This window comes from Perca fluviatilis, chromosome 11, assembly GCF_010015445.1.
Source record: "Perca fluviatilis chromosome 11, GENO_Pfluv_1.0, whole genome shotgun sequence".
Lineage (NCBI taxonomy): Eukaryota > Metazoa > Chordata > Actinopteri > Perciformes > Percidae > Perca > Perca fluviatilis.
Genome location: NC_053122.1, coordinates 21,833,648 through 21,848,385, shown reverse-complemented (window position 1 = coordinate 21,848,385; position 14,738 = coordinate 21,833,648). Strand labels below are relative to the sequence as shown.

At 38.6% G+C, this 14,738-nt stretch overlaps 1 protein-coding gene across 1 annotated transcript; it reads left to right on the top strand.

Moving 5' to 3' along the window:
- Positions 1 to 1,019: 1,019 nt before the first annotated feature.
- On the top strand, positions 1,020 to 13,872 carry mapre2 (microtubule-associated protein, RP/EB family, member 2). The gene is made up of 7 exons (XM_039815195.1): positions 1,020 to 1,111; positions 8,568 to 8,695; positions 9,385 to 9,530; positions 9,665 to 9,881; positions 10,577 to 10,725; positions 12,114 to 12,272; positions 12,535 to 13,872. The coding sequence occupies exons 2-7, from the start codon at positions 8,575 to 8,577 to the stop codon at positions 12,631 to 12,633; spliced, it is 891 nt and encodes a 296-aa protein (XP_039671129.1). The 5' UTR covers positions 1,020 to 1,111; positions 8,568 to 8,574; the 3' UTR covers positions 12,634 to 13,872.
- The last annotated feature ends 866 nt before the right edge of the window (positions 13,873 to 14,738 follow it).

Genomic DNA, 14,738 nt, shown 5'->3' with positions numbered 1-14,738 from the left:
TGAGGAATGCAGTTGTGTCAGTGGCTGAACATCAAAGAAAACTTTGTGCACTGTATTTCCCTCTGTGAAAAACTGTCACTCTCTGTGTAGATTTTATTTGGATGGAAAAAAGAATAAAAGAATAAAATAATATACTTTTTTTTAAATAAATCTTTAAGTTGCTGTCTCAGCAAGGCCCTTACATTTATATTGATATTTCTCTTACAGGAATTTATGAATTTAAAGTTAATCTAATATGTATGTATTGTACACATAAATAACATTTATTATTAAGTTGATCTATTATTAGTATATTTTTGTTTTAAATATATTGTCGATGATTTTTTGTTATGAAATGTCCATAAAAACATAAATAAATTATTAAACATGGTGAAACGTGGCCATTACAAATTCACAAGAACCCAAGGTGACCTCTTTAGATGTCTTCTTTTGTCCGACCAACAGTCCAGAACCCCAATTATTCAATTTGCTATCATAGAAGATTAAGAAAACCAAATAATCACATGGAGAAGCTGGAAAAGTCAAAGATTCTCAGATATTCAAAATGTATTAACATTTATTTTTTATTTTTATATTTGCCATTCTGATTGATTGAACCACTGTAACAATGAATATCAAGTCATCATTCATTCATTTTGATTTTTTCTTTTTGGATATGGGCCAATTATATGCATAATCATCTAATATTATTGTTATATGTTATTCATTTGATACTAAAATATTTTATATTTTGGTGGATTTTGCCCATTTTTGTGTTGAATAAATATTTAGTTTACGGAAATATTTTGCGTTTCTCTGTGGGGAAAAGTGATGTGGCACCATAGATATAGAACAAATGTGACACCTTATGAATACATCCCATGTGTGACACAGAGCGACAAGACGGAAAGCTGTCGGATGTTCTGAATGATCAACGCATCAAGACGTGATTGGTCAAACTTACTACAGATGTCACTAGTGGGCCAATCAGCTGGGACACCGATGAAGCGTTGTCCAATCAGCTGCCCCATCTCAGCTCATCGTCAAGTGAGAACGGGCGTTTGAGGGTGGGGCGATTCAGCCGTAAAACAGCATTTTTAACACATTGTAACCTGCGGATCGGAGTTCACTGGTAAGTCAGATTTGTTTTGCTGAACAATTCCAGTCTGTAAATTGACCTGAGACGTGCAATATGGTGTGTAAATGCCAAACTCGGAGCGTATTTACGTGTGTACCGGTGGTTCGTATGGTGATGTTACACAGGGGTTAGGGCATATGTCGGCTGTCACTATCCTGACAAAGCAGGAACAAAGTTAGCTTACGTTACTGTAACTTGGCGGTTAGCTGAACAATATGTTCTACCGTTACTGTAAGTAACGTCTGGCTTGCTAAAACACTGTTTTTTGTTCTTGTTGCTTTGCCATTGTTTGACTCTGTAACGTTACGTATGTAGCCTGCTTTCCAATCGTTTCTCATTTAACTGGCATTCCCGACACGAAGCTGTGTTAGCTTCATTCACGAGAATCACTCCTGCGAGCTGCTTTGTTACGGACTTGTTTTTAAAATCTCAGAAATTGGCAAGACTGTCTCGTGTTTTCCTCAGTTAGCTATTTCTGAGCAGTGGCGTGCACTGGGACAGACGAGAAGAAGAGGGGATGACCATGGACCACCTTGGTCTTTTGTCTTGAATGCAAAATTGTCCTTTTCCAATGCCAAAAAACACAAATTTTCTTTACACACATGTTGTATTTAAAGGAATGGCGTAAAAGATACTAATGTAAAATATGAGAAAGCAGGGCTCCCTCCTCCCTGGTCCTGGTCCTCCCTTGTCTTCATTTTGATTAGGTTAAATGTTCCCCTGAAATTGTTTGTGCACAGCTCTCTTTGTCAAGAATATTTTATACCCTGAATATATATAATATACTTAAATAGCTAGCAAACCATAAACCTGCCCAACCCACAATTCAGGATAACACTGACCTCCTTGCTATTTTTTGAATGTTGAGGGCTGGGTCTGTTGGGTGGAGCTGTCACCCCTCACCCACTTGATTACCCTGTGCAGGCGAGAGCCTGGTAAGATATGAATGTAGAGAGCAAACACAGCTCTCTTTTCCTCTAATCTGAAAGAGCTTGTTAACAACAGCCAATGATTTATCGTAGCCTAACGTACAGCATTAACCGAGACCGTAAAGCAAGCAACATTAACGTATAAGCAAAAAAAGCTAGGTTATCATGCTTGCATGATGTGTTTCTAGTCTGTTACCCACCCGATTCTATCATAGCTACTTAAACCCACTTACCCCAATCAATTCCAACAAATTCATCACACTAAAATACAAACCACAACATTCGTGGTGTGTATCTGCATTGAGGTAACTGTTTCCCAAAGTGACAGCACTGGACTTTACACATCATTTTTCTGGCGTTTCATTTAGTTCATTCTTTACCCCTGCAAGTTGGCCTGCAGCATATTTTATCTATAGCTAAACTTTCAGTTTAACAGTCTTGAAACATTTAAGGCCATGTTCAGACATTATCACTGAGTTAAAAAAAAAACACAGCACCCTAAATCATTTCAAACCAGGGGTTGTTCGGCAAAAAGGTGGAACCTGATTTTCTGCAACGTCATCTGGCAATGCACTGCATTGTGTTTAACATTCCTGGTGAATTGCTTTTCAGCATTGTAAAATTCTTAGTATTAAAAGCCATTATGTAGCTGTTTTGGTATCTAATAGGCCTTAATTTTCACAATTCTATTTTCCCAAATTGGACTTGGATTGTATTCAATGATCTCACTCATACCTAAAACAACAATGCTGTGCTGAGGTTAATTAGTCTGAAAGCCCAGAAATACATATAACAGACAGCTATGTCTGACCGATATGTCTTTGGCTTTTCATTTTTGAAAAATAAATGCTAGCCCTTTGTTAAGAGCACCAAGGAGGACAACCCCTCTACAGGTGAAGTCGTTATGAAACACAGACAGAGGGCATGTGTCTCATGTTATGGCCTAAAATTTACATATTTAATTCTTAGGCTTCACAGTCTGAACATTTGTTTTAAACAGACAGACATGCATGCTTTACCTCTGTGGTGACACGTAAAGGCCCGTCAGACTTGAAAGTGGCAAGTTCATTTCAATAACAGCCTGCTCAATTTAGCAGTGGTACAGTATGGGGAATGCAGTTGCTGCCCATGTGAACAAGCAGCACAGATTTTCTTGTTTTCTTGCTGCCCCTTAAGTTTGACCAATTTATTGTAGCCTTTCACACTTTTTCTGCTTGCTGCCAGATACAAAGCGGACCTGGGTGCTTGCCGTTGTGTGATTGTGATCAGACCAATTTGCTGCAGTTGTCACTTTGTCTCAAGAGCATTTAGCATTGCTGTTGTAGACATATAGCACTGCATGCATACAAATAAAAACTCTTAATAGAGTAGCTTTAATGCACATTTCAGTACAAGGGTGAATAATTGCAGTCCTAGTCAAATTATGCAATCCGTGGCATATATATCCTCTTTTCTTACATGTGATTTTTAAAACCTCTAGTATGATTAGTTTTAGCTGAATTAATGAGAGTGGAGATTTAAGTTATGGCCATAATTTCACAGCAAAACACTGTTGGAATTTGAAATATGTGCTGAAATGTCTTCAAAGCAAAGCTTTAGAAGAAGGCGACTTCAATAAGCTGTGGCTATACATACAGTATGGAGTAATAATCCTGTTGAATAACCATAATAGGCTAAGTAAGTGTAGTAAATATTGGAACTGGTGTAAGACAACTCAAAATGGAGGTATATAATATTGGATACAATTAATTAGAGTTCTTTTGTTGGACATTTATCTTTTTATTTTTGTCCGATTTATCAGAGATCAAGAGTCTGTCTGTATGCTCTGTGTAAAAGTTCATAAGTTGTAAATAAATATTGGCCTGATGGTGGCACCAGAGAAACTGTTTTAAATGAGCACACAGATGGTGACCACATGTTGAGAGAATTAGACATCCCTTACTACATTTTTAAAAGCCTCGATGGACAGTTTAAAATAGTATTCACCATTTTGATAAACAAAAAAAAAAAACTACTGGCACTGCAGTTGAAGGTGTTAGTGTACACTGAAGAATGACATTCTTGTTGATAATAATAACGCCCTGTTAAAGGCTTCTGAAACATGCTTCCTTTCCGCTACGGTAGGGCTTTGATGAAGTACCAGAAGAAGCAAAGAAAGTGCGTATAACAAAACATTTTGCCTAGTGACCTGACTGATGGTGACAAGACTAGGCTACTTGTCAGACCATCTGTGATGTGGACACACACACACACACACACACACACACACACACACACACACACACACACACACACACACACACGTGAATCATGCACAAATTGAAGGAGCTAATGGGATTACATTTCACTGGAATAGTACCTTGAACGATTTTCATGAATTTCAAAATTGATTGATTGACCAAATTGATTGATTGACTCAGCCTGACCCCAAAAAACTCCAAACTGATAGTACATGAAAAAAAAGTTTAAAGCATTACTGGCCAAAAATGTTTGGACTGATGGTGATGTTTTAGATCGTTTGTTAATCTCAAAAAGTCTGTACCTGGATTTCTTTAACTGTTTGTGTTCTAAATTCCACATCAAAACTAAAAGGACTGTCATAGAAGGTTACCTTTTTAAAAAAAAAAAAAAAAAAAAATGAAGGCAGTAAAACAACTCTACAGAATAATAGAAATGCTGTAACTTTGTGCTGAGGCCTTTGCTGCCGGGGTGTCAGGCTCCTGACAGCAAAGGCAAAGCTACATCAGTAGAGTTAAGGGCTGTATGATTTGCTATACTTAATGCTTAATGCTCCTGTAATAAAAAAAACAGCTGTGTTGTATTAGCTCAATGTTGTTATGTAGTTGTGTCATCAAATCAGTTTTCCATCATGCCTGTTCAATACATGACCTGCTGGTCCACACATAGTAGCTTCTTATCAGTATCACTGATTACTTACCATGTTAATATAAATTGGCCTCAACTCCTACAGATATTTTAATACTAGGGGTGAAATGATCCATGGGACATGTGGACTGTTGTCAGTCTCACAATTTGACAAAATAAAATGTTCATTTCAATACAGCAAAAAAAAACACGTAGCTGAGATTTCACCCCTTTTTAAATGTAGTACAAGACTTGAATGAATTTTCAGAGCGGTTGCTCAGCAGGAAATACCACACAACAAAAGCAGTGTTTCACAATATAAAAACAACAGATGTAGCAACACAAACGGGAGATATCTTAGTGACAACAGCACTGCAACACAACACCATGTGTATTGAATTGAGATCTTTGGATAAACGATGAAGCATATTGTAACACCCCTTTGGATATTTGTAAATCCATGCACATTTTAGAGCTGAATGATTAGTCGGTTAATTGATTCGTTGGTTGACAGAAAATAAATCGGCCACAATTTTAACAATCAGTTCATTATTTAAGTCATTTGTGCAAAACTGGACTGGTTCCAGCTATATTACATAAAAAAAACATACATACATACATGATACACAGACACAATGAGCGGCGAGAGCAAAAAAGAAAAAAAAAATGAAAATGATATATAAAATGACTGAGCCAGCTTAGACATGAGACACACCTGAGAGAGAGAGAGCCAGAGACAGAGAGAGAGAGAGAGAGAGAGAGAGAGAGAGAGAGAGAGAGAGAGAGACAGACACAGGACATGTAACGCACCCCGCGCATTAATATTACTTATTACGCGCGTACGCACGCGTACGCATTACGCGCACGCATTATTGTTACGATACGCGCGCATTATTGATACCCATTACGCGCATTACACATACGTACATTACGCGCATTATTACGCACATTACTGATACGCATTATTACGCAGAATATTACGCATACATACGCACACACATACGCATTACACATTAATATTACCCGCAGCATTATTACGCATTATTATTACGCGTGCGCATTATTACTACGCATTACATACGCATTATTCCCGCATTACATACGTGCGCATTATTACGGCATTATTATTATTACGCGCATTACACCCATACGCGCATTATTACATTACGCATATGCAGCATTATTACATTATTATTACATAACATGCACATATTGATACATACGTTCGCGGCATGATACGGCATTATTGGCTGACATACACATATTATTTTTTTTTATTTTTTTTTTTTTTTATATATATATATTTTTTTATATATATGTATATTTGTGTGGTATGGACGCAGACAACAGACATAGACAGAATGGATGGAATGGGATGAACCCGCATACTCTAAAACCCCAAAACAAACTAATTAATTAAATTTATTCATTACCATAGACATACACCACACAGCAGCACAGCACACAGAGCACACACAGCGATGACAGACCAGGATGACGACCACACAGCCCACATCGTGAGGAGAATGATGGTTTTTATGGTGATATTGTCATTGATTGATTTATATGGTTAGAATCATAAAAAAAAAACGGCACTTCGCAACCATGTGTGGAAATGCAGCACGCCACAGACTAGAGCGGCCTGTTTCAAGCCACAAGCACATGTGTAAGTTGTGAAAAAACAAAGATGAAGGGGAGGTTAAGTGGGCTGCATTTTCCTTTTGACAAACCACTAGTGATTGGGTATTGTTGAGATTGATGAGTGAAGGACAGCACACGGACCACATGGACAGACACAGGACACACATGATCCCACACAAACATGGAGACACGAAAGGAACAGAAGCCAGACCAAGGACAGGTATTGACCAGGAGGACCATGGACACACGAGACCAACCACAGTGACAAAGACAAGGAAGAGAGACCTGAGAGAAAGAGGAGATGGCACGTTGTTGTTGAAGCAGGAAGAGAGAACAGGATATAATGCCCACAGGACCCAACCACAAATGGAGAGCAGTAAAGGGACACATGGACCCAACACAACAGTGGCGACAAAGGTGGAAACCCAGGTATGGGACATCATATAGAACAAAGCAGAGCAGGGAATGGAGAAACAGAAGCCTCCCGCTTGTTCTCTTCCTCCTCCTCTCCTCGTTGTTTGGTTTGCTGCACCATCTGCTGTTCTTTTGTTATCTTAGTCTCTTGTTATATTGTAGCTTTTTTTGTATGTGTTTTAAATTGTTTAAGTTAGTTTTTTAAGCTTTTTTTTTGTTGGTATATGGTGTTTAGAATTATAGTTGGTATTAGTATTATGTTGTTATTTTTTTTTGTGTGTAATGGTATTGGTATGTTGAGTGGTGTGAATCAGTGAGAGGAGACACAGAGGGCCGCGGCCTAGAAAGAATGACACGTAGACACAGGATATGGACAGACAGGGACACATGGAGCACACAATCCCAGACACGCAGCAGAAAGGAGAGTGTATAATTATTACGCCGCTGACAAGCCCGGTTCCCCGCTTTTTAATCCAGGCATCAGCTCCGCTTTGGTGTCGGCTCCGGAGAACAGTGAAAACTAGTACACCAGAAAGGAGAGAGGACAGGGAGAAATGGAGAAAATGGATGATTACAGCAGATAATCTTTATTATTACGACATCGGCTGGCCCTGTTTCTTTCTTTTTTTTTGGAATCGGTTAACTGATGATTTGTTGCTGCAGTTTGTGATAGACTTTAACGTTAATGGATAGAGACACTGTGTACACTGGTAACCTTGGATATGGATGGAGGAGGAGGAGGGATGGAGATGGATAACACCAGACAGCAGAAAATATGGTAGCTGCGTCCTACAGAAGGAAGGAAGAGGAGGAAATGGTGGAATAAAGAGGGAGGAACAAGTGAAATAAGATTGAAAGGACAGAAGGAAGGACAGATAATGCAGGAAATGGAGAGAGTGCATTGGCGAGAAATAATGGATTGTGGTAGGAAAGAAGAAGGGTGGTATGGGGAGAGCGCTGGCCCCTAATGTTTGTGTAATGAATTTTGGATGTATTATTGTGTGTAGAAGGAAAGACCAATGTTTTGTAATAATGAATTTTTAAGCATGTATTCATTGTGTTGTAGCCATGCTGTTTAACTGCTTAATCTTTAGTTTAAGCAGTGTTTTGAGATGGAATGGTATTTTTTGGAATGGAAAAGGTGGAGGTGGTATGTAGGGGACTGGAAAGGGAAGGTAGGGAAGACCGTATAGTGGTGGAATGGTGCCCCGGAGCGCAAAGAAAAACAACACAAAGTGAGGGGAGGAAGTAGATGGTGGATCTTGCATAACAAGGGACATACAGGGGCACAAGCAGTAATATAGGAAGGTCAATGAAAGTAGGTGCAGAAAGAATGAGGAAGGGATAGATGCAATGGTTGATACTTAAGATTATTATTATTATTATTATTATTATTATTATTATTATTATTATTGTATCATTTAAGTAGGTTGTGTGTGTGTACAGATTTAGAGCTGAAACAATTAGTCTATTAGACGATCTGTAGATAAAAAATGAATCAACAATTTTAATAACAAACCTAAAGTATGAGGAAACGGCACCTTTTGATTCTAGATGCATAATTGCTTTTGTTTTTAAGTGTTGTTGTTTTTCTGTTGCAGTTGGGGGATGGCGGTCAACGTATATTCTACCTCAATAACCCAGGAGACTATGAGCAGGCATGACATCACTGCTTGGGTTAACGATCTTGTCTGCCTAAACTATACAAAAGTGGAGCAGCTCTCCTCAGGTAAGAACAGAATGAAATACTTCTTTCTATCCTCTTCTCTCTGCTTGCACTGTGACTGTCAAAGAAGCTGTGGAAAGCATGTTTTAGAGATTACATCTTCGCCTGTAGAGCACAGTGTTCACATAATTCTGTGTAAGCTGGCAGTTAAAGAAACCTGTGGAAACATGCTCACCTCTCCCTGGCAGAGAGTTGTCTATAAATAAACGTGTAGCCTGCCATGTTTCCTGCTGGGACCAAGTAATCCAATTTCAATCACTCTCTGCCCACAGAAACGCAAACACACCTCCCTTTTCTTAAGTTGTAAACTACTTGTTTGATGTAGATTACCTCTTAAGTGCTTTCTAGTTGGTTTATGTGAGTTTTATCTGATCGCTGCAACACTATAAGGTTGAGCTGGACTGGTGCCCTCTTTTTAAAATGGATAAAGGTCTAACTAGGCCTCAGTTAATAATAGCTATGCTACCAAGAATCTGCATTAATAGTTATCTTTTTAAGGAAACAGTGTCATTGATCTGGACTTAGAAAAAGCACCCAGTCTTTTTTTTTCTTTTTATTCTGCTTGATTTTTGTCGTGCAAAGGCAGGCACGATAAATCCCAGTCCGTTTCTGGGCTCTAATTTTCAAGCAAGGGATTATGTAATCAACTAACTATTTATTTATTTATTTATTTTTATTTTTTACGTCTTTAGGAGCTGCGTATTGCCAGTTAATGGATCTGCTCTTCCCTGGCTGCATCAGTCTTAAGAAGGTCAAGTTTCAAGCTAAATTGGAGCACGAGTACATTCACAATTTCAAACTGTTGCAGGCATCTTTCAAACGGATGAATGTGGACAAGGTAAGTTTGCTTAACCTGACTTTAATCCCTGTTCAAGCTATAAGCAATTAAATTCTTGCTCCACACTGGATGTTCTTTGAGTAAACTGCATGCATTTATATTTAGATTCTCTTTTTCGCTCTTTCTTGTTTCAGATTATTCCTGTGGAGAAACTGGTTAAAGGCAGATTTCAAGACAATCTCGATTTCATCCAGTGGTTTAAGAAGTTCTTTGATGCCAATTACGATGGTAAAGAGTATGACCCAGTTGCAGCCAGACAGGGTCAGGATGCCATTCCCCCACCAGACCCTGGTGAGCAGATCTTCAACCTGCCAAAGAAGTCCCAACATGCAGCCAGCTCCCCTACTGCAGGTGAGCTTCATCTGCTGCAGAAATGAAAGCGAAGGTTATGTTAGTTGTATTTTATATCTATGACGTTCCACTTCTGGGATTGCTCTTGTTCTGCCGGAAATTCCGCCAGATGTCCCTCTTTTTGGATGTCCGTTTTCGGATGTCCTGTTACCTTCAGCCTTTTTTATGTTGGAATTTTAAATTGCGGTGGATTTATGAAGACTATGGTTAACTGCTCCTCAGATCTCTGCAGGGTAAATCCATACAGCTAGCTAGACTATCTGTCCAATCTGAGTTTTCTGTTCCACGACTAAAACAACCTTTGAACGTGCACATGTTCTACCAAAACAAGTTCCTTCCCGAGACTATTTTACAGTGGCACCGTGGCTCCGCTTGGAGCTTAGCGCCGCCCAGGACGATTGTGATTGGTTTAAAGAAATGGCAATAAACCAGAGCACGGAGGAAGGTCTGGCAATGCGAGACTATGTTAGTTGTAAACATTTATTTTGCTATGCAAGTATATGTGAAATGTTTGCAGACACATGGGCATGTTTTCACATGTACCTGGCCCATGGTATTTATTTTCACATCAACAACTCATGTGATTATTATGTCCAAGCTCAGATAAATTGTGTAATTTTCTGGGAGACAGTTCCTAAATTAATGACGTTGAAAGTCATCCATCTCTGAGTAGTAAACCTTTTTATCTGCTGTAGGAGCATCAAGGTCGAGCTCTGCAACCCCCAAGTCCTCAACACCAACATCCAGACCCTCATCAGCCAAAAAGATCCCTGCAATTGCAACACCAGCTCCTGCCAAAGGAGAGAAAGAACTGGAAGCACAGGTCACACAACTAACCGAGCAGGTATGTTTATAAAAAGCTCAATTCTGACCACCGGCAACCAACAATCACAGCACTAAACTCTTGGTTTTCTTCACATTGCTCACATTTCTACTTCCTACACTTGTAAACCGCACTGATGGTAGTAGGGCTGCAGCTTATTAATTGTTTTATCACTAAAGTATTGTTATTCTATATCGACGACGTTTCATTTTGGGATTGTTCAGGTGCTGCCGGAAATTCCACCGGATGTCCTTAAGTTTTGGCCGAATGTCCCTTAAGGCCTTTTTACAGTCACCGCAGCCGACCTGCCACGCGTCAGTGTGATGTCAAAATGATGTAGGTCTTGCTGGCACGCCAGGATTTTGAGTGCGCGACGAAGTAGGTCATCAAATCAAAACATTGACGTCAGTGCTGCTGCCAGTTCTGCCATTGTTTACCTTTTTTCTTCTTCTAGTCCGTAGAAATGGCAAAGTCGGTAGCCTTTCCTCATTAGCGCCACCTCTATTGAGGAGAAGACTGCAACTAGTGAGCACCATGCGCGAGTATAAATAGTTAGGGCGCTCTCATGACATCACACTGGTGCGATACAGGTCGTCCGTGGCGAGTATACCGCACGTTTTACCTTCCACTTTCTTTGTGTTGGCATTCTAAACTCCGGTCAATTTATGAGGACCTATCCACATAGGCCTGTATCAGTAAAACAGAAAAAGTAAAAATCCAAGTGCAGACACTGTACATGGCGGAGTACGTTTAAAATGTAGAGCTGCACATCATTAAAATAGAAGCCATGTCATGTAGTTGTCCATTGAGCGGGCCAAAAAGTTTCTGCAAATGTAGCCAGTCATTCTGAAAGTGAGCTGGAACTTGTTTATGTAGCCAGCAGTATTTAATTTATAATGGTACCAAATGAAGAGAATGCAGTTTTACTTGACAAATGATAAAATGGATCAATAGATTATCTAAACCTCTATGGAGTTTCAATCCATAGAATAATCAATTAAGCAACATACTTTGGACGTCTCTAGTTACATGTGACGTGTACACGTCAGACAACTTTAATCGATATTTTTATAAAAACAATGTAACAAATGACAGTGTGAAATGGGTCAGTCATAGTTATCAACCTACAGAGAATTTTAACCTGAATGCATCCAAAAAAAATTATAAAATTATTGCAGGTTTAAACATTGTACATTATTTCTGCTGAACTTTTAATTTATATAATACATTTCAAAGTCCTTTTTAACATGCAACAGTTTCTCAGTTTAATGCAAAACTGTGTGTGTTACTCATCTGATGGTTGTATTTGTGACTGGTTATTCTTCGCCTTTTGTCACTAACCAAAGCCCACGTATTTTTGTGTGTTTTGATATTGATGCTAAAAATAATCCTGAATTTAATATTTGTAGATGAATACATTAAAGTCGGCACTGGAAGGAGTGGAGAAGGAGAGGGACTACTACTTTAGCAAGCTGCGAGAGGTGGAGCTGCTGTGCCAGGAACATGGTGAAGAAAATGCCCCGTTTGTCGAACGGCTAATGGAAGTCCTTTATGCTTCAGACGAACAGGTCAGTCTCTGACCCTCGATTGATCTAAACAGGATTCAGGACAGTTGGAGTTTGTTTTGTTTTTTTCTGACCCTAGATACGTTGTTGCAACAGTGTACGCCAGTAAAACACGCATTTATCCTGGTGGTAAAATCATGTGAAAGTTATTGTGTGGTTGAAAGAGATAAGAAGTCAGTCTTTGTGTATAATCACATGTGTGCCTTGGAGCATACTTCAGTAGCACTAGTATTAAGCTTGTCTGTTGTGTGTGTCTGTTTTTTAGGAAGGGGCAGAGCTGGCTGAGGGTGACGGACAGGAAGTGGACCAGCAAGCCCATGAGGAGGCGCCAGATGATCAGCAGGAGGAACAGGATGAATACTGACTGCCATCGTCCCTCACTGCAGTCAGACCCCTCTTTTTAATATGTGAGAACTGTTAAAGGATTTTCATTTTTTTTCCTCATGGTTTATTCTTTTGTTCTCTCCAAGACTGAGCACACGAAGCCACCTCCTGAATAGAAGCACCATCACCGGTTTTTATTTTTTGTATCCCTCTGCTCACTGTTTGATGTTTTTTGTGACTTTTGGTGAACGGCTGTGGCAGGTTTGTGGTGACTACCTTCACCAGCAGAACACGTTCAGACCATCACAGAAGTTTCCAAGGACTGTGTGGGTGGAAAGTCAATTCAAATCCTCCAGTAGACGTTATGAAATGCTGAAGTTTAGACAGGTAGCTGTTACCTGTCAGTGCAAGTGTTAACTTCCCAGCTTCTGTCCTTTTTTCAATTTTATTTAGTTTTTTATTTTGCATATCAACAATATTAATCACAAGAATGCAATAAGCAAAGCCCTGAAAGGGCTCGTAGTAGCTCTTATTTAACCTCCTTCCATATGTTGCACTGACATTTGACTCTGTATTGGACAATCTGTCCATAGACCCTCACCATATTTATTATTATTAAGCCTTAGGAATAGTGCGAGATTCTGCATTGCAGCCTCATGAAGGAGGGCAATACAGTCAATGAATTGTGAATAAAATGTAGTATAATGGCAACTTATGATTGTTTGACAACTATCCTCACAAATTTCAGATAATCAGTGTGCTCAACAATGTGTTATTCACACCATACAAAGTGGTTTGGTAATAGAGTTAACTTGGTATGCCATGAACGTTTGGAAGGAAGAAACATTATTGTGGACTAGTCTTATTACAATGCAGCATTTTAAGTTTTAAACCTCAGCTGGAACTTGTGGTCTGTTCAGATTTCAGATGTGTGTTTTTTTTTTTTTTTTTTTAAACCACAGGTCTTAGGGAGAGTCAGTTCACTGAGTAATTTGCCATGCTATATTCCAGTAAGTACATTGTATACCCTTTCTTAATATTGCATTTACTAATATTGAACTGGGCAGTGCACCATAATGATTCAGTTATATATTATTGTATAAATGAAAAGGAATGTAAACATGTACTGTCAATAATTAATGAATGGTAAATGTTTTGTTTTTTTCATGTCCCACTCATTATGCATTCCCCCACAAAACGTGTTGCATGTTTGCATTTTATTTGTGAATAACTTGACCTGCTTTTTACATATTTAATAAAAAACCAGTATGTTAAGTGAGCTTTTTGTATGTTTAACCTGCTATTTGAAAGATGTTGAGATTCGGATGGATTTGCTGTAATAAAATTACATTTTGAGTCCATGGGAGTGTTGTCATGTCACTCCAACAGCAGCAACTAGCCTTGGTCAAAGTTATCAGAACTATATTAAGTTATGTGCTGCAACTATCTATAATATATGCCTTCAACTGAGGCTGCTTTTCTCTATTCAGAGATGGAGCAGAAAGTTTCTCACACAGCGATACATCATGCAAGAGAAAGTGAGCAATTTACATGTAACAATACATATTTCATTAGATGATAATTTACCATAACCTGTATCCAATGCAGAGAATGCTTTATACAAGCAGGCAGTGTTGGAATAGGTGGTCGTTTTTTTCCTTGGGTAAAAGTAATAATACAACGGTGTGAAAATACTAAACAAGTACTCATTATGAAGAGTGTTGTATGTAATTGTATTGGATACAATAATCAGCATTTTAATGATAATCCAGGTGGATGTGGAGCTAAATTGAAGAGTTAATTTGCAAAAATATATCTCAGAGATATATCTATCTAAATCATGTTTTTCAGTGCAAGCCACGGAATATCAATCAATCTGGTGTTAGTTTATTCATTTTAAGAATGGAATGGCTTGTATCTGTTTTTGTTTTTTTTGCAAATGAACTCTTTGAATATTAACTACTTTTTATACTGTTGGGTACTTAAATCTGTAAAAATGTATAATATTTTGAAGAAAAAAATGGAAAATACTGAAGTTAAGTACAAGTACTTTAAAATTGTACATAAATACAGTACTTAAGTAAATGTACTTAGTTACTTTTCACCACTGTCATTTTGAATCAAAAGTTCACGCACGCACACACG